This window comes from Pelobates fuscus, chromosome 1 (assembly GCF_036172605.1).
Source record: "Pelobates fuscus isolate aPelFus1 chromosome 1, aPelFus1.pri, whole genome shotgun sequence".
NCBI classification, from domain to species: Eukaryota; Metazoa; Chordata; class Amphibia; order Anura; family Pelobatidae; genus Pelobates; species Pelobates fuscus.
Window position 1 is genome coordinate 319057956 of NC_086317.1, and position 27576 is coordinate 319085531.

Genomic DNA, 27576 nt, shown 5'->3' on the forward strand with positions numbered 1-27576 from the left:
GTATTTTTTAAAGAAACTGCAATGTAAACATTGCAGGTTTAAGTCCACCTCTATGGCTGTGATACCGACAGCCATTAGCCGTTTCCGCTTAATTGACAGAATTAAATTTGATCATGTGACACAGAAGCCCTCACAGGAAAGCATTGATGAGAGAGTGAGAGAGAGAGAGAGAGAGATATCTAGGGCCAGTGACTGGTAGTGTAACTTAAATGATAAAGTGCTTACGGTAATACATTTTGTGGCACTTTCCTGTGAATCAGTCAGTCATTCACAAAACAAGCCGGATTTAATTGGGTTATTTACTAAACCGTAATTAAATATGTATTGCATAATTTAGGCCAAAATAGTCAAGATAGAAATTATGTATCTGAAAATAATCTGTATTTTCAGCACAGTTCACTTAGTGAATAAACCCCAAGGTCACTTACAAGCTGCGAGACAGACATTTAAAAACTACAAGTTGTGCTTAGCGAAATGTCCAGCAAATTCAAAGATTACTAATATGACAAAGGCATATATCTTCTAATCTTGATGGATAGGACAGATGTGAATGCAGTCTCCAAAAGAACCAATGGACAATATCACAATTCCAGGTGGCCATGAGCAGTTGCCCACAGAAGCCAGATTTGCACCTCACTGCACAGGTAATTGAACTAAAGACTAATAGGCTTAAAAACGAATTCATACATTTTTAACGTGTAAATTTACTGGCAGGTAAAAAGTAAGCCCTGGCAAATACCAATTCACCCCTGGTGAGTGAGCCATGGACCGTTTAGGCATGTAGCGGCAAGTAATTTTTCGTCCTGATTTATGAAATGGAATATATTTGATCGGTGGGTTTTTATTCTGTTCACTATTCCACGTTTACGTGAGAGACATAATTTATTGAACATTAATGCTTTAAAGGACCACTATAGTGCCAGGAAACACTTGTTTTCCTGGCACTATAGTGCCCTGAGGGTGCCCCCACCCTCAGGGTCCCCCTCCCGCCGGGCTGGATGGAGAGGAAGGGGTTAAACTTACCTCTTATTCCAGCGCCGGGCAGGGAGCTCTCCTCCTCTTCAGGCTGAATGTGCATGCGCGGCAAGAGCCACGCGCGCATTCAGCCAGTCTCATAGGAAATCATTTACACAGTGAGAAGCGCGGAAGCCCTCTACCGGCTGTCAATGAGACAGCCACTAGAGGCTGGATTAACCCATTTATAAACATAGCAGTTTCTCTGAAACTGCTATTTTTATAGAAAAAAAGGGTTAATCCTAGCTGGACCTGGCACCCAGACCACTTCATTAAGCTGAAGTGGTCTGGGTGCCTATAGTGGTCCTTGAAGATAAAATCCCTTCTACCATGAGAAGGCATGAAAGTGGGACAAGATGGTGAAGGTACAAAAGGGGCCATCAGCAGGCATGAGTCAGAGCTAAAACATGGGGGATAGCCGTAAAAGGGCAAATGCCACCCCTGCCAACCAACCAGATCTGTACATGTGCAAAAAGCCCAAAATAGTTTAGTACAAGCATGTCTCAATCATTCACACTTCATTTTTTCATCACACGGATGTACTCAGAAGCAAGCCCCTCCCCAGGACTAAGGACCCACATGGGAATTATCACACTCATTCTGGTACACTATAGTAATGTCCTTTACATTAAATACAAGAGATCTTTCCTTTTAAAGAAAAAAATAAACAAAAATTGTCAGTGAGAGAAACTGAAATATAAACGGGAATGCACAGTCTTAACGTGTCACGTTGTTTATCCCCATTTCCATGATTCACTGGCTGATGGAACACAGGACAGAACTATAGCCCAAGCCACCAGATGGCAACTTATAGTTAGAATCATGGACATTTAGTAAACCGGGTGAAGAGAAGGCTCAGCTTCAATAAAAGTAACATCATAAAGGGTGAGCAGTTACATGTGCTTGTGCTTTCTTTACTTTTAATGAACTCCTAACACAGCAGATGCTGGCCAGATTAAGCATGACCCTGTTCTGAAAAAGAGCTTTGGCAAATTGTACTTTGATTGTATTTAATTGAAAAATGATCATCTAAAAATCAAAGCTGTCCCACTTCCAACAGGAGAGAGGACACAATGATTTCAGATTACATCTTATAAAACTGATCATTCCTTTCATGTCAATATATTACATATATGTACAGTATATTGTTCAGAGAAATTTATTCGAAGGCAAACGTCAACCCGAGTACTGTGTCATTCAGTCTTACATTGGTTAACGCCAGCTGTTTAATCTTCTGTAAAGCCCCACGAGTGCCCTCTTTCTCACTTTATGATAGACAATGTACCTTTTCTTTTTAGTAAATGTGTGAATTTGTGTGGTCTGTGGTTTGCACATACGTAATTAAATTCACGGATTGTGCTGGAGATGAAGACCCTTGAAAGGGACGCTCCATACAACATAAGCACTAGAGTTCGTCCTTGTGCCCACCCATATTTGGCTGCATTGATCTTATGGCATTAACAATTATCAATGTCAATGTTGTCAAACAGAATTTGCACTTCATATCAACAATGCCAATTCTTCTAACCCTGACTTCATTGAATGTGCCAACGTCCCTGACACTCTCAGCAACATAATCCACATATAAGAGTGAAAGAGGGAAGACGCAGGGCTTTACAGGAGATTAAACAGCTGTGTTATCCCATGTAAGACAGTAAATGATAATATTCGGTTCAATGTTTGACTTTGAAGAATTTTCTCTGGACAATATGTATGTTTTCGTAGAACAGCATATATTGACCAAAAAGTAACGACAGGATTTTTAAGATGTAATCTAGCAGTTTCTGAAATAATTTTTCAGTTAAAGACAATCAAAGCAATTTTAAGCAACATAATATGCAACACTAAGCAATATAACCATTACAACGAACTCTAGTGATTATGTTGCGTAGTGAACTAAGCACAGTGAAAGAAACAGACTCAAATATATGATATTTTTCGGATTAATAGTTCTTAATGGCACTTGACGGAATTATTCCTTCCATTAAGGGCCCATGATAGAATGATATAATTTGATAACTAGATACTTGGGTCCCCCCCTCTGTCAGCTGGGGCAAGAATTAGTGGACCCACGCTAACCGGTGAGCTGCTTCCAATGCTCAAAGTGAGAGCTGCACTCAGCACTTTAAATAGGGATCCCCTCTGTCAGCAACAATAATAATTAAATTATGTACTTTAAAGGGGCACCCAGGGCACCAGCACAATTAAATTTGATGGTTTGGACCTTATATCCATCTTTCTGCATAATAAATACATTCATAAACTATGCCTTCCCACTTTTCACAAAATGTCTTCCAATTTGGAATTACACACAACACATTTATTTATAAAATATTTTAGCAGGATGGATACATTGAGATTTCTCTCGTTTTCAAGTATGTCCTGGGTCCACAAGACATTGCATTGTTACAATAGAGTACAATATTACAAAAAATACAATATACAAACTATATATATATATATATATATATATATATATATATATATATATATATAAATGTAAACTATAACAGGTGATAAATATATTCAACCATGACAGGTGCATTCTGCGCTGAGGTATCTTGTCATAAATCTCTGCCATAAAGATTTTAGATTGAATGAAGATTTGACTGTGTCCCTGAGGTTATTCCATAATTGTGGTGCTCTGTAGGAAAATGAGGATTGAGCCACTTTATTTTTATATTGCGGCATGCTAAATATCGTGCTAGCACTAGATTGGAGGTTATAGGAGGTCGGAACAGCCGGCGAGAGCATTCTACTCAGGTAGGGTGTGAGCTTCCCAGAAAAGCTCTTATACACATGGCTGGAAAGATGAAGAGTGCGTTGGGATTCTAGTGATAGCCAGTTTAGCTCTTTTAACATGTCACAATGGTGGGTAAAGTACCGTATATACTCGAGTATAAGTCGACCCGAATATAAGTCGAGACCCCTAATTTTACCCCCAAAAACTGGGAAAACGTATTGACTCGAGTATAAGCCTAGGGTGGGAAATGCAGCAGCTACTGGTAAATTTCTAAATAAAATTATATCCCAAATAAATTATATTAATTGAATATTTATTTACAGTGTGTGTATATAATGAATGCAGTGTGTGTATGTATGAATGCAGTGTGTGAGTGTGTATGAATGCAGTGTGTGTATGAGTGCAGTGTGTGTGTGTGTATGAATGCAGTGGCTTGGTGGGTGGGGCATTTTTATTATTATTTGTAATTATTATTATTTTTTGCTATATTAATATTTTTACTTTTTTTTATTATTATTATTATTAGAGAAAATTTATGACAAACTTACCATAATTTTCTTTTCCTGGCTATTTCTCATGGCAGCATCACTTATGGGTAGCTCCTCCCTTAGCAGTCACAGGACAGGAATTAATTAGATTAATTATACTGATAGGTATAAAGAGTCCCTCCTCCCCTTACACCTCAGTCCAATTATAAAGCTGAAAAATAAAAGAATGGACGGGAACCCTGATGCTGCCATGAGAAATAGCCAGGAAAAGAAAATTACGGTAAGTTTGTCATAAATTTTCTCTATTCCTGGCTAATCATGATAGCATCACTTATGGGTAATACCCAAGCACACAAAATTATAGGGTGGGAAAACTTAAATCGAGAAAAGACACTAAACAGACTATGCTGCAAAGAAATTTAATATCAACGGGACAAATAAACCGTAGATAGAACACTCTTCCCAAAGGAAGTGGAAGGAGTATCCACATCCAACTTGTAATGTTTTATGAACGTCATCGGGTGGCTGCCCTGCAAATATCATCGTATGGAACCTCTGCCCAACTAGCCCATGAAGTCGACAATGCTCTGGTAGAATGAGTTTTTATCTTCATTGGCGGAGATCGATCTTTAGAGATATATGCTTTCCTGATCACTAGCGAAATCCAACGTTTTAATGTAGATAAAGAGGCCGCCTCACCTCTCCTGGCTCCTGAAGGTAAAACGAAGAGTTGGTCAGTTTTTCTGTAAGACTCAGAACGCTCAAGGTACATAGACAGGCAGTTCATGACATCCAAAGGTTGCCACCTAACCTCCTCTTGCGAAGAAGGATTGGGGTAGAATGATGGAAGAACCACTTCTTGAGAGAGATGAAATTGAGAGACCACTTTAGGAAGAAACTCGGGTTTCGGCTTCAGGCACACCCTATCATGATAGAATTGTAGACAAGAAGATAAGGTAGAAAATGCTTTAATCTCCGAAATTCTCCTTGCGCAAGTAATTGCCACCAAAAACAAAGTTTTATACGTCAGGAGGGTAGCATCCAAACTCTCAAGAGGAACAAACAGATCCTCAGTCAGGTAATCGAGCACCAGAGGAAGGTCCCAAGGAGGGGTAGTAGATCTGGAGGTCTCAACCTGAAAGCTGCCTTGAAGAACCTGGAGATCAAAGGATCTGAAGTCCATGAGATGTTGCATAAAGCTGAAAGGGCCGAAGACTGAACCCTAAGAGTGCTGAGGCTAAGGCCCTTCTCCAGACCTTCTTGCAAGAACTCCAAGATTTCAGTATTGCGAAGATACAGGAAGTCAACGTGTTTGGCCGAAGCCCATTCCCGGAACACATCCCAGATCCTATGGTAGCATGAGGAAGTAGAAGCTTTCCTTGATTGCAAGAGGGTATTGACTACAGCTTCGGAGAGACCTAGTTGTTGAAGTCTTTCTTTTTCAAGACCCAAACCTCCAATTTGAGGCGTTCCGGATGAGGATGGAATATTGGGCCCTGCGTTAGCAGATCCTCCATACCAGGAAGAGGCCAAGGTTGTTCCTGGCTCATCATAGACAATAGGGGGAACCACGGCCTCCGAGGCCAAATCGGAATTATGGCAATAACCTTCTTTCCTTCCGACCAAACCTTCCGCAGGAACCTGGGTATCATGGGTAGGGGAGGGAACGCATACCCCAGATCGAATGACCAAGGAAGAGAGAGAGCATCCTGGCCCATTGCCTGACCGTCTGGTTGGAGAGAGAAGTAATTCTCCACCTGATGATTCTGGGAGGACGCCATCAGGTCGATCTGGGGCATGCCCCACCGACGGGCAATCCATGCAAAGACTGCCGGGTGAAGTTTCCATTCTCCCGGAAGAATTTCCATTCTGCTGAGGAAGTCCGCAGTCATGTTCTCCGAACCTGGAAGATAGATCGCCTTCAGACCCTGTAGATTGGACATGGCGATTGTCATCAAGGGAGCCAGTTCCTTCAAGAGCAATCTGCTTCTTGTGCCCCCTTGGTTGTTCACATATGAAGCAACCGCTCGGTTGTCTGTTTTGATCAGTACCCAAGAATTTAAGATCAGTGGTGGGAATACTAAGATGGCCTTGGTCACAGCTCTCAGTTCTCTTAGATTTGAGTGTAGCTGACTCTCTTCTCGGGTCCACTTTCCTTGATTCCATGTGGAATTGAAGTGGGCACCCCATCCAAAAGAACTGGCATCTGTTGTAATAACCTTCCAATGAGGTTCTTCCAACAGGAAGCCTTTTGCCAAATTCCTCTTGTTCTTCCACCAGTTCAACCCTTTCCTCACGGGCAGGGGTAGAGAGATCCTTTGCTCCCAATCTGTTCCCACTCAGTCGAACTGGAGAAGGAAGCAATTCTGGACTGGACGAAATTTCCACTGAGCCCATTTCACCAACCCTATAGTTGATGTTAAAGAACCCAGGAGACTCATGACTTCTCTTGCAGAGGCAGTCTTGAGACCTTGTAGCTTCCCTACTTTGTCTCTGATTTTTGTGACCCTTTCCGGAGACAGGAACACATGGGCAGATACGGTGTTTATCACTGCTCCGAGGAATATGATCGTCTGAGAAGGAATCAGGGAGCTTTTCGATATGTTCAGAAGCCAACCGTGGTCTTGAAGAATATTCATTGCCACCAACGTGTGATGAGCTACCATCCTTTGAGATGGACCTAAGATAAGGATGTCGTCCAAGTAATGGAAGATCTCGATACCTTTCTCCCTTATGAAGGCTATCAAGGTGACAAGAACTTTCGAGAACGTTCTCGGTGCCAAGCTGAGGCCAAACGGTAGTTCCCGGAACTGAAAGAGCCCTCCTGGCGCCCAGAACCTGAGAAACTGCATATGATCTTGATTTATAGGGATTTGGTAGTAGGCGTCCCTCAAGTCTATGGAGGTCATCCAGTCTCCTCTTTTAACGCTCTTTAAGATGGTCTGTAAAGATTCCATTTTGAATGTTCTTACATCGAGCATGGAGTTTACACCCTTCAAGTTCAAGATGAGACGCCACTTCCCATGGGGTTTTGGGGCCAAGAACACTGTGGAGTAAACCCCAAGGAACCTTTCCTGGCTTGGAACTTCTTCCACCACATTTTGTTCCAGAAGAGTAGAAATGCAGGTTCTCATGGCCCTTCGTTTGATGCCTGACAACACCTTGGATTTTTTGAAGAAAGCGGATTTTGGGCGAGAGGAAAATTCTATCCTGTAACCTTCCTTTATGATGGAAGCGACCCACACGTCCGAAATATTTTTGGCCCACACAGGGTAGAAGAACTTCAGTCTTCCTCCCACAGTCTCCGAACGGGCCTGAAGACCTTCAGAAGTTCTTCCCAGAGGTTCTAGCTCCTCTTCCTCTGGCAGCCTTATTGGAAGAAGAGTGTGAGAAGGATTTCCATGAAGAGTTTCTGAAATACTCCCTTCCCGGTTTATAGCTTCTGCTGTCCCGAAAGGACCGATCCTTGACGAACTTATTCTTTCTGCTTACTTAAGGCAAAAATGCTTTTTTCCCCATCCGCAGCTTTTTGAATAGCATCCTCCAGAATCTTGCCAAATAGGAGATCCCCCTGGAATGGAAGGCCACACAAGGACGCCTTAGAGGCATAGGCCGCTCCCCACGAATGAAGCCATAATGCCCTTCTAGAAGCCACAGACAGGGCCATACTCTTGGCAATCATGCGAGTGATGTCTAGGGAGGCTTCTGAACAGAATTCCGTGGCAAGGCTAAAGTCCTTGAGGCTCTCCAAAAGATGTTCCCTACGGACACCCCGGTCAATGTCCTCCTCCAAATTAGCGAGCCACACTCTTAAGGCCCTGGAGAGAGTTGTCAGAGCCACTGCCGGATGGAGGGCGGAGCCCTGGGCCAAGTAGGCTTTAATCAAATCTCCATCCATACGGTTTTCCATAGGCTCTCTAAGATACGCCATGGAGTCAATAGGAAGCGTAGTTTTCTTTGCCATATGAATCACCGCAGCGTCAATCTTAGGAACCGAATTCCACAGGCAGCAGTCCACGGCAGAGAAAGGATAAATCCTCGTAATTTTATTTTTCAAGGTGGATTTCCTTTCTGGCTTATTCCATTCTTGAAGGATCATGTCCCTGATCGAGGAATGCACTGGGAAGGTAGGTCTATTTTTAGGTCTTCAAAGAACCTGTCAGCCTCTCTCACTACAGACTTTTCTTCCGTGAGACTAAGAGTGTCTCTGAGAAGGGTAATAAGCCTATCAATAGACTTCGAGTCGAGGGACCTGGAGGTATATTCAACTTCCTCCTCACCATCATCTGAGACCTCGCATACATCAGGGTCTTCTCCAGAGCTGGAAGACTGAGGTTACGCTCTGCGTCTCTTACTCGGGCCACTAGATTTAAAGCCCTCAGCAATAGCTTGGTAAATCCAGCGTTTAAGGTCATCCTGTGGGGAACCCCCACTGGGGGCATCCGCCGCTTCCAATAAGCATTCCCTGCAAAGGTTCCTTCCATGGGGAGCAGGTGATGAACAATTAATGCATTTATTGGACTTTTCCTTTGATTTCCTTGCTGGGGAATCCAGATGCTTGCTGGGGCTGAAATAAAGCCATATATGATATATATTACAGGCTTAGTTTGGCACTCTTTTAACAACCCCCCATAGAAAAAATTAATGGCTCACCTATGTTTTCTAGAGAGGGATCTTGCAGAGGCAGAGGGAGAATCCATACTACAAAGGAGAATCAAAGGAAATTCAACACACAATTCCCAATAAAAAAAGCTAGAGGCAGACTGACAAGCAAAAAAGAGAAAAAAAAAAAATAGAAAAGAACTGGTAATCCTACCTTATAATGACAGCAAAAACCTCCAGGCAGCCAAGAAAAACAGCAAAGGATGAACTTCAGAGTTCCAGCCCACGATGCCCGATCCCCCAGGAAGCCACAGGCAGTCGGGGAAGTGCCTCCACAGCCGCCGAAGGCACCATGACAATAAGAAATCCCAGGAGACCCCTCAGGGAACCAGATAGCTTCATACCATCAGCAAACACAACAGGTAGGATCACCCCACAGGAGGACCCCCTTAGTATGGATTCAAAGAACTTCCATCAAGGTATGGGGGGGGGGGGGGATTTTGGACCCCAATTATTAGGGGCAAGCTGATAACAAGGGGAATTTTTAAGGATAACCAACCCCATAAATAAACAGGAACAGTGTCTCCCTCAGAACACCTGACAATTATCCCACGCTGCAGTTTAGTACTTACACTGAACCTGACCCAGTTAGTCCCGCTCATGCAGGCTGTTTACTGGGTCCTTCAAATGAAGAGAGGCTGAACTTCACTTGGAACGAACCCACGACAAACGCAGGAAGGCGGCCATAAAATAAAATGTAAAAAGTCCTGTAGAACTTGCTAAGGACAGGAAAAAAGACTGAGGTGTAAGGGGAGGAGGGAAGCTTTATACCTATCAGTCTAATTAATTAATCTAATTAATTCCTGTCCTGTGACTGCTAAGGGAGGAGCTACCCATAAGTGATGCTGCCATGATTAGCCAGGAATAATATTTTATTTTATTATTAAAAATGTTATTTATTTATTTTCGTCCCCCCTCCCTGCTTGTTTGCTGGCCAGGGAGGGGGGCTCTTATTCCCTGGTGGTCCAGTGGATGGGCTGTGTAGGAGGGGGTCTGGCAGGAAGCATTTACTTACCTCTCCTGCAGCTCCCTTCTCCTCCGCGCCGGTCCGGTCAGCTCCCACTGTAAGTCTCGCAGTCTGTCGCGGCTCCCGCGAGACTTACAGTGGGAGCTGACAGAGGAGCTGACCGGACCGGCGCGGAGGAGAAGGGAGCTGACAGGAGCTGCAGGAGAGGTAAGTAACAGCTCTCTGACAGCCCCCAACAGGACCGCCGGGCTTGTAATGAGCCCGGCGGTCCTTGTCTGTATTATGGGAATGTAAGTTGCCATAATACAGACATTAACTCGAGTATAAGTCGAGTGGGGTTTTTTCAGCACAAAAAATGTGCTGAAAAACTTGACTTATACTCGAGTATATATGGTAATTACATTCTAGTACAAAGCGGCAGAACAAATTATATAACGTATTAAGTTTATTATGGTAGGTTTGCGATGCAGGTGCACGACATACATGTGTACAGTTGAGGATTTGCAGACGTTAGGCAGATCATTTATAAATAATGTGAATAGCAGGGGGCAAAGTATGGAGCCTTGAGGAACATCACACGTGACTGGGAGAGGGAGGCGCTATGAGAAATGGCCACATATTGTAATCGGTCTGAAACATATAATCGAAATCAGGTTATTGGCCGATCAACATATGCAGCTCAGCCAATGGATGTCCAGTGTAAACTGCACAGCGTAAATAGGAATCAGAGCAGATAATGAAGGCAGTGAATAGTTGGGGATGCGGAAGTCATTTCAGCGGCCGAGCTCAAAATGATTTCTTATTGGCAGAACTGTGTGCATACAACAATAACGCTACAGTTATATTTCACTTCAAAGAAAATGCCTTTATTTTAAAATTTCCAGACAAAAGTGTCATATCGGAAAAATTATCCAAGTCAGCCAAGTTTACAACTCAACTATTTTTGGTCTAAAATGTCAAATACACTTTGATTTACCCATATTTTTACATTCTTGAATAACCTTAACAGATAGAAAATTACCAAGAAACAGCCTGCTAAGTCTTACCATTGCTCTTATTGATAAAATGCAATTGTTCTTTCTACAAAATGCTTTGCTAATGGCATGATAAAAAAAGCACAACACATAGAAGACAACTGCTTGTTTTTTTATAATTTGTAATAGCATGAATATTATAAATCAAACCACCTTCATGGGATCCTGAAGAAATTATTGATACGCTGCATTAATAAAACAATATAAAAAAAAAAAAATATCATTGTAAAGAAAGGATACGGATCATGCATATATTTACACAAAGACATAAAATATGCTAAAATAATTAGAGAGATTATGAGAGATCATGAAAGAATTATTGACACCTGTACGTAGAAATATCTGTGATCTGTAGATAAGACCAACAGAAAGCAGTCTCTGGTGATGTGAATTACTAAACGAATTACAAATAGCACATGTATCTGATCGACCCATTTGTCTCAGGAATCAGAGGCAGATTGCAATACTATGTAAAAATGAAGACCCAGTTCTCCTATCCCTCTGGATAAAAAAAAAAAGTCCATATCCCAGTGACAGTGTCACGCAAGCTCCTCTCGTCTGCTTGCTGCTTAGAGAGGATTGTGTTAGTGATCTCAGAGAGACAGACAGCACTGGAGTTCACTGCTTTCCCCCCAAGGAGAGGACAGAAGGCGCAACAGAAGAGAGAGAGAGATCCAGGGGGTTATTAGGGGGAGGGTAAAAAAAATATCTTTTTATGTCTTTTAAAAACCAAGGCAACAGAGCACTTGGGGAGTATGCGCTTACAAGTGAAATCAAATAGCAGAGACAAAGGAACCATTTCACCAGCGTCCCTGGAGAACGGAAACAAGTGGCAGCAGAGAGAGCTCCCAGCTTGAAGAATGTAAGAGACAGTGAGATCCAAGTGCAAACACCGAAATCACAATCCTTTAATTAGTGGGCCATCAAATCCACTTTGGGCAAAAGTCACTTGCAGGAAGGTAAGCACTCTTTTCGTGTCTCCTTATAGGTATGTTGTATTGTGATATAAATGCAGAGCACTGCCGGATTGTTAATTTGCTCATTTTCGGGCCAAATATGATAAAAAGTAAAAATGAAGGGATTTTTTTAAAAATAAAATAAAATAATCTAGCTGTAGCTTAAGTATACGGGTAGATTGTTCCCTTGGACAAGAGAGATTCAACAGTCTGCCAGCCTTGTATTAAACACTACATGCCTAGTCATTGCGACCAGCTAATGGCCTTCATTTCAGATTTGAGTCATTTTGATAATTTACTGTATCAAAACAGAAACAAAAAGATATCTTGTGTATCCATTAAAACAAACATACTTTGTATATAATGATGGTGTTATGTTATAAATTTTAATTTTTAAACGGATAAATACAAAGAAAGAACAGATGGAAGCTGATAAAAAAATAATAGTAATAATATGGCGGGCTGATTCTGAAGCAGAAGGGTCTAGAAAACAAATAACTGAATATGCCAATAGTTCATTCACAAGTCTATGAAGTTTGTCACAGTCTCGGATGAGCGACATATCAGGAATATGCAGCTGTCTTTCACATAGCTGGAGTTCTGCTGTGGGATGACAACAGGAACTAATACAAGGCTATAGTATTAATATAAAACACGAGAAGCACATTTGTGTCATGCTGAAATTTAAGTCGGGCACAGTTAACCATTTATGACTGAAAAGCCATTCTATGTATAGAATTGAAATATGTCTGGGTACTCAAAGGGTTAAATCCAAACGCAGATTTAAATTTTGTAAAAAAAAATGATTGGAACAAAGGCAATGTTTCGGCCCCAGAGAGCCATTCCAATCACTGAACTTATGGCAAGGAAAACAAAATGTAATACTAGTATAATGGGTTCTGAAATCATTCTTTATGTGTACATACAAATATATATGAATGTATTTATTTATATATGTAACCATGCCCTGCGCAAAGTCCCACACAGTGACTGAAGTGACAACTCTTTTTGTTTGTTAATGTTTGCAAGCTGTTAAGGAGTCTTGGATACTTCTACTTTAATGGAATAAAAGCTTGTTGAATCTTCATGCCGTGAGTGCAGACAACCTCCTTCTATTTTTATTTAATTTTCTGCCTCAGTCTGGCACCTGGCGATTGAATTGTTTTCAAAGGAACATTGGGCAACAAGTGTTCAGAAGGAGAACTCCCTTTCTCAAGTCTAAAGCACTTTGAGCAAAGACGACACAGATGTTCTCCCGAAAGCTTGTCATTACAAAATTCCGTTAGTCCAATAAAAAAGGTATTACATTTCAGGACACAATAATCATCTGTTCCTTAGCAGGTCTTAAAATTAGGTAAATGCGATCTCAGATGAACAACACATGACACATTACACTACGTAATGATTTATTTAACAAAAATATAGTCAAAATGGAAAAGCCATTTTGTGGGAAAAACCAAGTACACCTTATGATTCAATAGCTTGTAGAACCACCTTTAGCAGCAATAAAGTAATAATTTTTTGCATGATTTTATCAGCCTCTCACATTATTGTGGACAAATTTTGGCACTTTTTTATGCACAGCTCTCTTAAGGTCCCGCTATAGCATTTCAATTTGGTTGAGGTCTGGACTTTCACTAGGACAATGAAACACTTTGATTCTGTTTTTTTTTTTTTTTTTTTTTTTAAACCATTCTGTTTTAGATTTGCTAGTGGTCCTGGGATCATTGTCCTGTTGCATGATCCAATTTCAGTGAAGCTTGAGCTCTAGGACAGAGGGCCTCACATTTGACTCTAGAACACTTCGGTTTACAGAGGAGTTCATAGTTGACACAATGACTGCAAGGTTCCCAGGTCCTGTCGCGGTACAACAAGCATCACCCTGTGACATCACCCGTCCACCCCCATGCTTGACAGCTAGTATGAGTTGTTTGGTTTTTTGCCAAACGTGGTGCTTTGCACTATGGACAAATATCTCCACTATGGACAAATATCTCCACTTTTGTTCCAGAAGTTTTATGCTTTGTTCAGATACAATTTTGCAAACCTAAGCCATACTGCCATGTTCTTTTTAGAGGGAAGAGCCTCTCTTGGTAATCCTTCCAAACAAACCATACAATTGTATTTTTCTAATTGTACAGTCATACATTTTAACAAGTAACATGCTAATAGAGGTCTGTATAGTCTAAGATGTAACTTGTTTTTTTCAATTTCTCTGAGCATTGCACGATCTGACCTTGGAGTGAATTCTTCTCCTGTGAAGAATGGCAATGGTCTTGAGGTTACATAGTTACATGGCTGAAAAGAGACTTGCGTCCATCAAGTTCAGCCTTCTTCACATTTGTTTTTTGCTGTTGATCCAGAGAAGAAGGCAAAGAAGGCAAAAAACCCAGTTTGAAGCACTTCCTATTTTGCAACAAGCTAGGAAAAAAAATTCCTTCTTGAACCCAGAATGGCAGTCAGATTTATCCTTGGATTAAGCAGTTATTACCCTACATTGAAAGATTATATCCTTGAATATTCTGTTTTTGCAAGTATGCATCTAGTAGCTGTTTGAACATCTGTATGGACTCTGATAAAACCACTTCTTCAGGCAGAGAATTCCACATCCTGATTGTTCTTACAGTAAAAAAAAACAAACTTTCCTTTGCCTTAGACTAAATCTTCTTTCTTCCAGTCTAAACGCATGACCTCGTGTCCTATGTAAAGTCCGGTTTGTGAATATATTTCCACACAATGGTTTGTATTGGCTCAGAATATATTTGTATAATGTTATCATATCCCCTCTCAGGCGACGTTTTTCTAAACTAAATAGGTTTAAATTTGTTAACCTTTCTTCATAGCTGTAATCCGCTTCTCAGTGGTCTTCCGTGCTCCCAACTTGCGCTGTTACAGTCCATAATGAATGCGGCGGCGAGGCTCATCTTCCTGTCCGCCCGCACCTCCCATGCCTCACCCTTCTGGCAGTCCCTACATTGGCTTCCTATAAAATATAGAGCTCAATTTAAAATTCTGGTGCTTGCTTTCAAATCTCTACATAATGCTGCTCCCACCTATCTATCCTCCCTTATACACAAGTATGTCCCGTCTTGGCCCTTACGATCTGCTGAAGACTTACGTCTATCTTCTGTCCGTACTTCCACCTCTGATGCTCGCCTTCAAGATTTCTTGTGGGCTGCACCGCTTCTGTGGAACTCGCTTTCCTCCTCCATTAGATGCTCACCCAGTCTCCACTCCTTCAGAAAATCATTGAAAACTCACTTCTTCATAAAAGCGTATCAATTAAACTATTAATAGCTCCCGACGGATTCCTCTTCTGCAACTGTCACTAGTCTAATACTATCCTTACCTTTTTGTGTCATTTTACCCCACTCCCTCTAGCATGTAAGCTCATTGAGCAGGGCCCTCAACCCCTCTGTTCCTGTGTGTCCAACTTGTCTGGTTACAACTACATGTCTGTTCGTCCACCCATTGTAAAGCGCTGCCGAATTTGACGGCGCTATATAAATATCATCATAATAATAATAGCTGATATGTTCCATTCCTTGTATTAATTTTGTAGCTCGCCTCTTACCAGTGATTTATAAAGAGGCAAAATTATATTCTTGTCCCGAGAATGAATGCCCTTTTTCATTCATGACAATACCTTACTGGCCTTGGCCACTGCGGATTGACATTGCACATTGTTGCATAGTTTGTTGTCTATAAGAATTCCCAAGTCCTTTTCGTGTGTGGTTATCCCTAATTCGCTTTCATTAAGGGTGTACGTTGCTTGTGTATTCTTTACGCCAAAGTGTATAACTTTGCATTTTTCAACATTAAATTTCATCTGCCATTTGAGTGCCCAGTCCTCCAGTCTCTCTAAATCCCTCTGTAGCAAAGTAATATCTTGCTCACATTGTATTATTTTACAGAGTTTTGTGTCATTTGCAAACACTGAAACATGACTTTCAATGCTGTCTTCAAGATCATTTATGTTAAATAGAAGGGGTCCCAGAACAGACCCCTGAGGGACACCACTTGCCACCTCTGTCCAGTTTGAAAATGTACCATTAATGACAACTCTCTGTACTCTGTTTTTAAGCCAATGTTCTAACCAAGAACAAGCATTTTCATCTATACCGATTTCCTTGAGTTTGAACACTAATCTATTGTGTGGAACTGTATCAAATGCCTTGGCAAAATCCAAATAGATCACATCCACTGCAACACCCTGATCTATACTTCTACTTACTTTTCCGTAGAACGCAATCAAGTTAGTTTGACATGACCTGTGCTTCATAAAACCGTGCTGATTTTTGCTGATAACCATGTTCTTCTCAAGGAATTTTTGAATATTATCCCTTAATAACCTTTCAAATATTTTCCCAGCCACAGAAGTTAAGCCCACAGGTCTATAATTTCCAGGCAAGGATTTTGAACCATTTTTGAATATAGGAACCACATCTGCCTTCCTCCAATCCTCCGGATACAACTTTTGAATAATTTTCCTCACTGTAGAATAATGGACTTGTTTTGAAATTAATTTATAACCCTTCCCAGTTTGATGGGCAGCAATAATTGCTTCCATAAGATAATTGTACACACCTAAATGCTCCAGACCAGCAAACTGCTAAAACTTTGCTTTTTATAGAGATGGTCACTTACTGATTATCAGGTAATAAAGGGCATTTGATTAGCATCACCTGTCTGCTACTTAGCCTCTTAATTCCTATGGAAGCAGTAAGGGTGTATTTAGTTTTTCCACACATGGCTTCTCCATTGTTGTTCACAATTTCTCAAGCTTCTGTGATCAAGGGGGACTTGAGTTCAACATGAGATATGCAGGAGATGCACAGTAATTTTTCTATCTGCATAACATTTTGAGGAGTTTTATAGTGTTCGGTCTTACCACAAATTATTTGGGATACATCACATATATCTTTTCTCCAGTCCCCCCCAAAATAAAATATTTAAAAAAAAATCCAGTACATACGGACAATACTATAATAATAATAATTCTAAAACAATAAATAAAACTATCCTCTCCATAATTTGATGCAGATAGAAGAACATACTGTTGTCCATCACCTGCATATCTCAAGCTGGTCTTTGAGAACAGAAGGTCACAGAAATCATGTTTCAGACTTCACAGCTTTTTGTGGCATGGGCTATGCATCAATAGAAACCGCCATGGACAGTACAGGTTCGCCCTTTGAGTAAGTCAACATGGTTATGGTCTGGAAGTTGAAGTCTCTCTGTGAGCATGTAGCTAGGTGCCAATTAATTTGGAGTTAGACCAAACACAATAAAACTAGCATATTTTTAAGGATTTTATTTTTTTATTTTTTTTAAGACTATTAAGATGTTAAGGTTCAGTGTGCTTGGGCAACACAAGAAATTCTCCAGGCACTCAAGGTGTTCAAGCCGCAGGCAGTTTTAATGGAACAAAAGGAGCAGCAACGTTTCGACCTGCTAAGAGATCTTTGTCAAGCTGTTCAGTGTGCTATGAAAATGTGTTTTCCAGAAAAACAAGGCCCCAGCCTACTGGTCTTGCTAAGAACAAGTATTCCTATTTATTTAAAATATTATGCAAATGATCAATATGTCATCTATCCATACATTATTAAATTACATGAGAGCCTGTTAAAACCACCAGCTTAACATTAACCAGACACTCAAACAATTTTAAGATACACAACTGTAAAGATGTCCTATTAGATGCTGGCATAGCTGTCCAACTTGTGCAGGAGACAAATACCTACATTTTGATTAGTCAAATTATTCAAACAGAGAATGTGTTTAAGAAAAAGGAAAATATTATGTATTTTAATGAAAGGGTCCTATTAACTAATTTGTTTCTATTTTAGATTTTGTGCAACTTCAACGACAGACAAAAAGATCAAGTACATTTAGCCTTTTAATTTGGACAAATCCTCGAAATTAGAGGAAAATTAATCCCACAAGAAAAAATGGCAATCTCTGTCCAGAACATTACAGCCAACACTGCAGTGGTCATATGGCCATCAATTGCAGGTTGCACTGACAGCTTCTACAGCATCATGTACAAATCTAACTGGAACACAATGCTATCAGAGTATTCAAAGAAGAACTTCCAGAAGGAAGAGAGGATCCCAGCTAGTCGGACGTACTTCACAATCGAGAACCTAACACCACTCACCTCCTACATCTTGTGTGTGACTTGCCAGTCTGCCATTCCTTCCAGCGACCAATGCAGGATCTTCCACACACCAGGCCAAGATCCATCATCAGTGAACAGCAAGAAAAAAGAATTGGCTTTAGGCATTTGGCTGACCAGCAGTATATTACTTCTCATCATCGCCTGCATTTTGCTTTATGGCTGTTTGCACATATGGTGGAGGAAACGTCAAGAGCAGAACAGAAGACAAAATCCAGGCAATCCAAGCACTGAACAAGACAAGAGAGAAGCCTGGACAAAAAATGAAGCGCCAATGGAGGAATATGAAAAGATCGAACCTCCAGAGTCATGTGAAGAAAACTTTGCAGAAGACAAGTGTACTGAAGATGAAAGTCAGGTGGATCCCATCATACAATATCCTTTAACTAGAGACGAAACCAACTGTGTAAATAGCACAAATGATGTTCAAACCAAAGAATCAAATTAACGTGAATTAATTTTGCACCTTCCTTTATGCATCACTTGGCTTGTAGAATCAATAGTTGTTTTTGGTTTGTTGGATTTTATTTGTTAATTTACAATGCTTATTGTATTGTTTCCAACACAAACCCCAAGCTAATAGTTTACATCTGATCAATGTCAGATTGTTGATTGCAACAAAAAAAAAGACAATTGTGTTCTTTAAGTGACAGGCCTATAGTCATCATTACAATATCAGACAATGCAAAGTAAAATTATGGCAGGTCTGATGGCTACGGTTATTACAAGAGAAAATTGATGTTCACAAATTAACTCACTTGAACACAGGTAGGCGTTTGAAATCAGAAGAAAAGGGAGCGGGGGGCGGAGGGGGGTACGGGAACCTGTACTGAAAACTGAAAATTACTTGAGGCAGTGTGTCTATCATACAATCACCAACCAGACAAGGTGTTTTAAAGAATACCAACAAAACATACGTTGTCTCCAGCAGATATAGAGAAGAGGCCCTATGGTTGAAAATTGCATTTTCTGCAGATGTCTATCCCCATAGGGTTGTGCTCAATATAATAGGCTTCCAAAATGATTCGATAATGTTAGAAAATGTTTCCAAATGATTTATCTACAGAAGTCATCATGAAATTCAGAGGGAATTTTTGCTGACATTTGGAATGTCTTTCTAACAGTATTAAATCATTTAGAAAACATTTTAAGGCCAATGTGTTTTGACATTTGTATTATTTTAAATGAATGAATAAAGAACTTTAACAATTGCAGAAAATATGTGTTTGATTCAATTGCTAATGGCAGTTTTACAAAATGACATTTTCAGGAACAAAAATAGGGTGGAAGAAAAAGAAATAAAATGACACTGGTAGTCAATAAAACTGAAATGGCTTGATAGGTTATTTACGGGGAAATCGATCTGTGTCTGAAGTGTAAAATTTGGAAATAATGAACTCAAGATTCTTATATGGCCAATTTAGAAAAAAAACGGAGTGGTCTTTCATTTTAAAAATATTGTGCAAATTCCATTCAAAGCAAACTGGTGTATGCTAAACTTTGAACTCTATAAAAGTATAGTAATATTGCAATTTTGCCCTAAACTGCATCAAAAGTTGAGAATTTTGCACAACATTATGTGCATTTCTGTTTATTTCTATGTGTGGCTGTGAGCCGAACTCTAACAAATAAATCTGCCATTTTGTAGATACTAGGAGCGGCGGAGCCCCAGCAAAAGCAAGTGAATACCAAAACTGAAGTGCAGTCCACAAAGGATGTGCAGCAGGTAGAGGGGTGTACAAAAAAAAAACATGCACTTTTTTTCTCATTAAATGCTGTTGCATCAGGGGGACGATTAGATTAATGGAAGGGATGACAATACAACTCAAAGATAAAATTTTTACTCTCGTACAGTACATTTATTTCTAATTTTGAGGGTTATTTCAGTGTTCAAGAACTAATTTGAGGGTATTGGGTGGGCTCATGTTTTCTTGAATTAAAAATAAAATAAATAACTTGATTCCAAAAATACAGTTGATAATCCAAAAGCAGTAAATAAAATAAATAATATCAGACTGAAAAATGCTAAATTCAGAATCCAGCAAACTATGTAAATAACACAAATAAACAATCTCATGAATACCTATTGATTGCTATACTTCCTATGTCTCAAAAAGGAATAACATAATTTAATCAGAGCATAATATTTCAAGCCCTACATTATTAGCAAGGCCTTAAAAGTTACTTGTTGCTGCAAGTCTGGAGGATCCATGGCATATTTAAAGGGACATTATAGTCACCTGAACAACTTCAGCTTAATGAGGTTGTTCAGGTGAGAACTATAGCTCCCTGCAGCCTCTCTCATGTAAACACTGTATTTTCTGAGAATATACAGTGTTTACATCGAAAACTAGGAACACCTCCAGTTGCAGTCACTCACAGTGAACCAGAGAGACTTCTGAGTTGGAGGCATAACATGCCTCCATCCACTCAGATCTGCTGTCAGCAGAGCACAGGGCAGCACTGTGCACAGCATCCTGTGATTCGGTATCTCATCCCTCTGCATGCAGACACTGAACTTTCCTCATAGAGATTCATTGATTCAATTCATCTCTATGAGGAGATGCTGATTGGCCAGGGCTGTGTTTGAATCATGCTGGCTCTACTCCTGATCTGCCTCCTTGTCAGTCTCAGCCAATCCTATGGGGAAGCACTGTGATTTGATCAGGCTGTCCCATGTCAGCAGACTGCTTTTTTTTTCCTGAGTCTAACAGCATGCAGATTTACAGCTTTTGGCTTGAATACAGTAAGAGTTTTACTAGATTTATGGAGGAATGAGGGGGGCTAGATGGTGATGTTAACACTATAGAATCAGGAATACATGTAGCTGCACTGGTGACTATAGTGTCCCTTTAACAGAGGTGAATTTTGACTCTACTTTTTGAACCTGCATCCAAGCTTTTCTCTTTTGTTAATCTGTGGCACAATTCAGTAATGCACACGGCAAGCTAAAATGCACTTTGAATAAACATTGTAAAACATTGTCATCTGCAAAAACACAGTCATCTCTTTAAAATGCATCTTGTAGCCCATTAATTAGAGACAATGAATCTGAGGGCCTTGTGTTCTTCAAGAACTAAAGTCGGGTTTTACAGGCAAAATAACAGGGGTTTCTTTTCTCCGTAATGCAGTAGGTGGACATGTATAATTTTTTGTTTAACAAACATCAGGTACTGCACACACATTTTTACAAACACAAATTAATAGAGCTGTGCACGTGTTATAGAATGTGTTTTGGCCCCTCAGAATGAGCAATCTTTAAATACTGTATCAAGAACTGTACAAAGTTCCTTATGTAAACCATACTGCATGTTCTAAGTACTTCCTTGAGCAGTAATGAAAACTGAAAGGGGTGTGGGGATATGAATTAAAGACAACAGGAAACACACCTGGGTCAGATGCCCAAAGCAGGCCTGTTATTTACAATCCTGGACTGTTGGCAGTTACGTTAATCTACCACATCGCCAGAAATCCCATCTGTGGCTAAATTCGTGGGGCATTCCATTTTATTATAGAAGTGGATCTTTACAGATTAGATAGTTATGATGAGATTATAGAGTCACATAGAAGCATAGACATATATTGTATAAAATGATGAATTGCTAGCAAATGGAAAATTAAATCACCACGTTTTAACTCCTACTAAAATATATTCCAGAAAGGTTAAAGCTATTTTATGCTGCCTTCTGTCGCCAGAATTTTATTTATTAATTTTTTTTTTTAAATAAGTACAGTGTAAGCATACTTCCAGAAATATATGTAAACAATAAAACCGATAAGTCATATAAAAAAATTAACTTTTTAGATGTATCTCTGTCTGTCCATAGGGGTAGATAGGGGTGTCAGCATCTTTGTTTCATGGATGGAAACATTGGGGTACAACTAAAAAATAAATCAATAAAAATGGCCACTTCTTGAACCTGGTAAGTTACATATTTTGTGGTACCGCAACACACAGGGCACCTGGTGCAGATATCCATTATTTTGGTGCTCTAATAGTGCCCAGGAACAACAATTTCAAAGTGAGCATATTTAAATTCTAAATCGCATACCAGGCAAAATAAATGAATACCCAAATTGTAGTGTGTACACATGGCACTGTGAGAAGAAACATTCAAGCACACACGTGCCATTCCTATATGCAATTTCCTGCACACACCTTTAGTGTGAATGACATTGCCAGGACCATCATGAGGGTATGGATGTCTCCATGTACAAAAAGTGCTGTGAAAGATGTTTTATACTTGCCCCTGCTGCTGTACTCACTCTAGTAAGCACTTCAATAGGGTTTGCAGAGGAGAGGGAATGTGTAACTGTCACTTGCACAAGTGTGACAGTTCAGCGGTAAAGTTATGCCTACCGTGAGACTAAGAAGTGTGATCCATACAGATATGTACCCAGTAAGGCAGAATAGACACCATATTCACAAACCAACTAGAATATCTCCTTTGGTGTCAATGCAAGTCTGTAAATAGTTGCAATCTAAGTTTAAAAAAAACAAAACAGATTTTGGGAAGGCTAGCACAAACCAAAGCTGGCAAACTGAAAGAGTACACCAACATACCTTGGAGCCAAATAAATACTGCGGCTGGGCATTTGGCTGCTTGTCTCGCTGAAATTCCTGAGAGAAAGGCAGCACAGTCCGTACAAACCTGGAGAAGGAAGAGGAAGTAAAGTTCTGGAGCCGTTAATTTGCTTACACTGACATTTATGGGAATGAGCACAGTATAGAACACATAGAATAGGGTGTAAAATGTAACTCGCTGGCAGAGAGTTACTTGAACTTATATCACAGACGAGACAATGATCTGCTGCACAGTGCAGCATTAAAAAAAATGTATCATTTAAAAACAAAAACAAATTAATTCCATGCATGAATGCTATATGTTCACTACCATGAAAACACAATTTTCCCCTGTGGTTAACTTTGGCAGAAGAGTAGTAGATTTTATGTCACCATGATGTGTAGATTCCTTTTGTGATTAAACAGAAGGGGGGGAGGGGCGGGGGGAGAGAATAGAAGGAACTTGTAAAGCAAATAAAGATGGTAACTGAAGGAGGAGACTCTGGGACAGTGGTAGACATACTTTGGCACTCCAGATGTTGTGGACTACATCTCCCCTGATGCTTTGCCTGCATAATGGCTGTAAGAACATTAGGGGAGATGTAGTCCACAACATCTAGAGGGCTGCTGGTTGCCTATTCCTGCTCCGGGATATACATACCGTATATACTCGAGTATAAGCCGACCCGAATATAAGCCGAGGCCCCTAATTTTATCCAAAAAAAACTGGGAAAACTTATTGACTCGAGTATAAGACTAGGGTGGGAAATGCAGCAGCTACTGGTAAATTTCTAAATAAAATTAGATCCTAAAAAAAATATATTAATTGAATATTTATTTACAGTGTGTGTATAATGAATGCAGTGTGTGCGTATGTGTGTGTGTATGAGTGCAGTGTGTGTATGAGTGCAGTGTGTGTGTGCATGAATGCAGTGTGTGTGTGCATGAATGCAGTGTGTGTGTGCATGAATGCAGTGTGTGTGTGCATGAATGCAGTGTGTGTGTGTATGAATGCAGTGTGTGCAGGGCCGGTGCAAGAATATTTGCCGCCGTAGGCAAAATAATTTTTGCCGCCCCCTCCCCCCCCATATGTCCTGACTTCCCCTCCTCCTCCCTCAGTGGTCCTTACCTCCCCACCCCCGTGTTCCTTCACCCCCCCCCAGTGGTCCTGACTCACCCCTCCCCTAGTGGTCCTTACCCTCCCCTCCCCTAGTGGTCCTTACTTCCCCCTCCCCTCCCATAGTGGTCCTTATCCCACCCCCTCCCTCTCATAGTGGTCCTTATCCCCCTTCTCCCTCCCATAGTGTTCCTTATCCCCCCCATCCCTCCCATAGTGGTCCATATACCCCCCCCTCCAATAGTGGTCCTTATCCCCCCCTCCCTCCCATAGTGGTCCTTATCCCCCCCCTCCCTCCCATAGCGGTCCTTATCCCCCCCCTCCCTCCCATAGTGGTCCTTATACCCCCCTCCCTCCCATAGTGGTCCTTAACCCACCCCCTCCCTCCCATAGTGGTCCTTATACCCCCCCCTCCCATAGTGGTCCTTATACCCCTTTTTTTTGTTATTATTAAAAAAAATTTATTATTATTATTTTATTATTATTATTTCTTATTTTATTTATATATATATTTTTTTTCGTCCCCCTCCCTGCTTGATATATGGCAGGGAGGGGGGCTCTCCTTCCCTGGTGGTCCAGTGGCAGTTCAGTGGGGGGGAGAGGGGGGCTGGCAGAGCTGTAACTTACCTGTCCTGCAGCTCCTGTCAGCTCTCTCCTCCTCTGCGCCGTCCGTTCTGCTCTTCTGTCAGCCTACACTGTAAGTCTCGCGAGAGCCGCGGCTCTCGCGAGATTTACACTGGGAGCTGACCGAGGTGCTGACCGGACGGCGCAGAGGAGGAGAGAGCTGACAGGAGCTGCAGAACAGGTAAGTTACAGCTCTGCCAGCCCCCCTCTCCCCCCAGTCTGTATTATGGCAATGCAAATTGCCATAATACAGACTATTGACTCGAGTATAAGCCGAGTTGGGGTTTTTCAGCCCAAAAAATGGGCTGAAAAACTCGGCTTATACTCGAGTATATACGGTAAGTGGAAAGCACAACACAAAACCATAGTGAAATTTTATTACAGGTATCATTTTAAAAGCATGGCATCCTTCAATTTGCTAACAAAACATAGACTACTAGTGTGCGTTGAAGATTTAGCTGGAAACCGCTGCTCTGTATGTTACAAGAAAGGAGCATCCTACCTGTAGGTGGAACCATTGTAGCAGTAATTGGGAAGAAAATCATAGTTGAGCTCCCAGAAGACATGGAGAGTGATCCTGCCATAAGGAGCAGACACGTTATGATTAGCCTCTCGAAACATTGCGTCAAAGCTGTCTAGGGTCAGGTATTTGCTCAATAGTTTATGTGTCATTCGGTTGACTTCAATAAGGCCGTCGAGCTCCTGCAAACAAAAAACAAACAAGAACGTGAACAATAGTTTGACCTCTCACTTTTTAATGTTAAAGCCAACACAGAAAAAAAAAATACTTAAAAAAAAAGTCTTACTTAAGAACTACCAGTGAATGTAAAATAAGCACTTTACGCATTAAAAAGAAAAAAAGAAAGTCCCATGGTGTGTTTCCTGACCTCCCACAGAGGACTAAACTGCAGCAGCTTTTACGGAGATAAAAAAGCCCAATTTAGTATCAAAATACCACAACCTCAACTTGGTTGTCTCCCTCCAAGCAAACCAGAGCATCCGAGATGTAAACGACACGTGGAACGATGCGTAAGGAGAAATATTGCGTGAGTCATGATGGCGGGTAATATGAAGCACCGTTGCCTTCATCAGACATGGTGCAGCCATTGGCTACAGGACCTAAACAACAGATTTCCACATGATTACTGCTGACCTCCACCTGGAGAAACTGAAGCCAGTACAGCCATCAATTCATCTCAGAAAGGTCTAAAGCTATTACACCCCTGATGAACTGCAAACACATCTCCAGCCCCATAACATATGAAGATCGCACCAATGTGGAAGAAAACAGGCTCTTCGACCTGATGTGAACACAGAGTTGCTACAACTATACTTATGTTGGTGAGGTTTGGGACTATTAGATCTGGCTCAGGTGTGTTCCCCTGCTGCATTCACTTGCCCTAAATAGCTCTATCTATAGAGTTAGTAACTTCCTATATATATGTTGTTTAAAGATAGAAATGGCCCTAAATTAGCGATCTAGCTCAGAGTATCAAAGCATGCACTTAAAATGATTATCTCCATGTCACGGTCACCATGATATGCACATAGTAATGATGCTTGTATGCTCCAGGTTCCTAACTATTCGCTGCTTATACTACCAATTTTAGAATATCAAAATGAGTGCTCTTCCACTGTTACCATACTTGTTCCGCACCTTAGCAGTCCAGCTATTCACAATGTTCTTAGAGCACTTCCAACTCTGAACTTTCATGTTTGGAAAAAACTTCCTCCGTGCATTGCAAGAGGTACTTTCAGAAGACACAAAAAAAAAGCAATTTGGAGTACCAGATATCACATACTACCATGCAGCAACTCTCCTAGCTTAATCAACAGCAATATTAAACCCCAGCAAGACACCAATATGGTGCAAACTGTAACAAGCCTATGTAGCACCCTACACAAATAAAACACCCCAGCCAATGCCTGCATACTGCCTTCACTCTAACATGCTTAACATTACATACATGAAGATCATGGATGTTTAAAATACTCTTACCTTGCTCCCAGTTATACTTTGCTTCACTCATCACAACAGTGTGGAGCTTGCTTCACCAAAAAGACAAACTCTCCTTTCAAGGCCTAAGCTCCTATTTTTTACTAACCAGTAAAGAATGTTTCACTTATCTAAGAATCAAACAAATAAATCAAAACACACAAAAATGTCAACACCTGATAATCTTAGACTCTCATTGCTCTACGAACTACGCCTCAGCAATACGAAAAGCATGAAACCTTTAACTACCAGTTACCAAGCATTGTGGCCCTTGAATCTAAACATTAAACCCAACTTCATATGCAACTGGGAGGAAGAACTCAAACAAACATTTCCAATACCAGAGTGGGAGAAGGCATTGACCACTATGAGATGAGTACCTAAATGCATGTCCCACTGGGAAACCAGTCGAAAAGTTTGGCCCTGATGGTACTTAAAGTCTAAAACACATTTGTCCAACCATATCAGACACTTGGTGGCACTGCAGGTTGGAAAAAGGCTCTATGATTCACATATTTTGGTTGCGTAAAAATCTCCATGGCTTTTGGTTGGGAATCTAGTCCCTTCTCCGCCAAGTTTCAGGCATGCTCCTGCCTTTCGAACTCCAGATGTACTTATTAGATATGCTCCCAGAGACATTACCAATGCCGCATTAATCCTTAAGATTACACATTCTAACACTTTCACAGAAAAAACAAACAAAAAACATTGCAATAAACTGGAAATTCACGGCTGTTCCATTCTGACGCAAACCACAAGGCTACATGAAGAGATGGCTCCTAAAAACAGGCACCCTACCAAAATTCACCAAGGTCTGGTCAAACTTGGATGAATATTAGAAGAGCTTTGTCAATTGGGGCAGTGAGGCCCAGGGAGCCCCAATTTCAATTCCCTCCCCACTCGGCCCCTTCCTCCACCGCACTTTTGCCCCCTTAACATTCAATATTTATGTTGTTTCTCCTGTGACGCTATCAAAGTCCTTGTTGTATTGATGTGTATGCGCTGCTTTCTCAAACATCAACTGTAATTAATACTTTGACAAACTGTAATGTTAACACTGTACTTTGCTGAAAACGTTAATAAAGATGATACATTTAAAAATGTAAAATAAACAATAAAGTCACAGATGCCATTATGTTCCAAATGTACAGGACCTACATTGACCTACTGTCCCAGAATCGCCATTTCTTCATTTCTGAATATCTGGTTGTAATTTGTGGGAGCTAGCTAGAC

The 27576-nt window shown here is 40.8% G+C and overlaps 2 protein-coding genes across 3 annotated transcripts in view; one reads left to right on the forward strand and one right to left on the reverse strand.

Moving 5' to 3' along the window:
• CYFIP1 (cytoplasmic FMR1 interacting protein 1) overlaps nt 1-27576 on the reverse strand; it is a 91456-nt gene that overhangs the window by 14340 nt on the left and 49540 nt on the right. For both annotated transcript variants that reach the window (XM_063459300.1, XM_063459309.1), the window contains exons 22-23: nt 24850-25049; nt 22607-22694 (exon numbers count right to left, since the gene is read on the reverse strand). In XM_063459300.1, the coding sequence (XP_063315370.1) occupies nt 22607-22694; nt 24850-25049 (288 nt within the window). The remainder of the gene's footprint in view (nt 1-22606; nt 22695-24849; nt 25050-27576) is intronic.
• Nucleotides 11486-19045, forward strand: FNDC9 (fibronectin type III domain containing 9). The gene is made up of 2 exons (XM_063444659.1): nt 11486-11867; nt 17714-19045. Exon 2 carries the CDS (start codon nt 17816-17818, stop codon nt 18488-18490), a length of 675 nt encoding a protein of 224 aa, XP_063300729.1. The 5' UTR covers nt 11486-11867; nt 17714-17815; the 3' UTR covers nt 18491-19045.

What these genes read in the sequence shown, in the direction of transcription:
- FNDC9 (XM_063444659.1), top strand. Translation starts at nt 17,816, where the DNA reads ATGGCAATCTCTGTCCAGAACATTACAGCCAACACTGCAGTGGTCATA.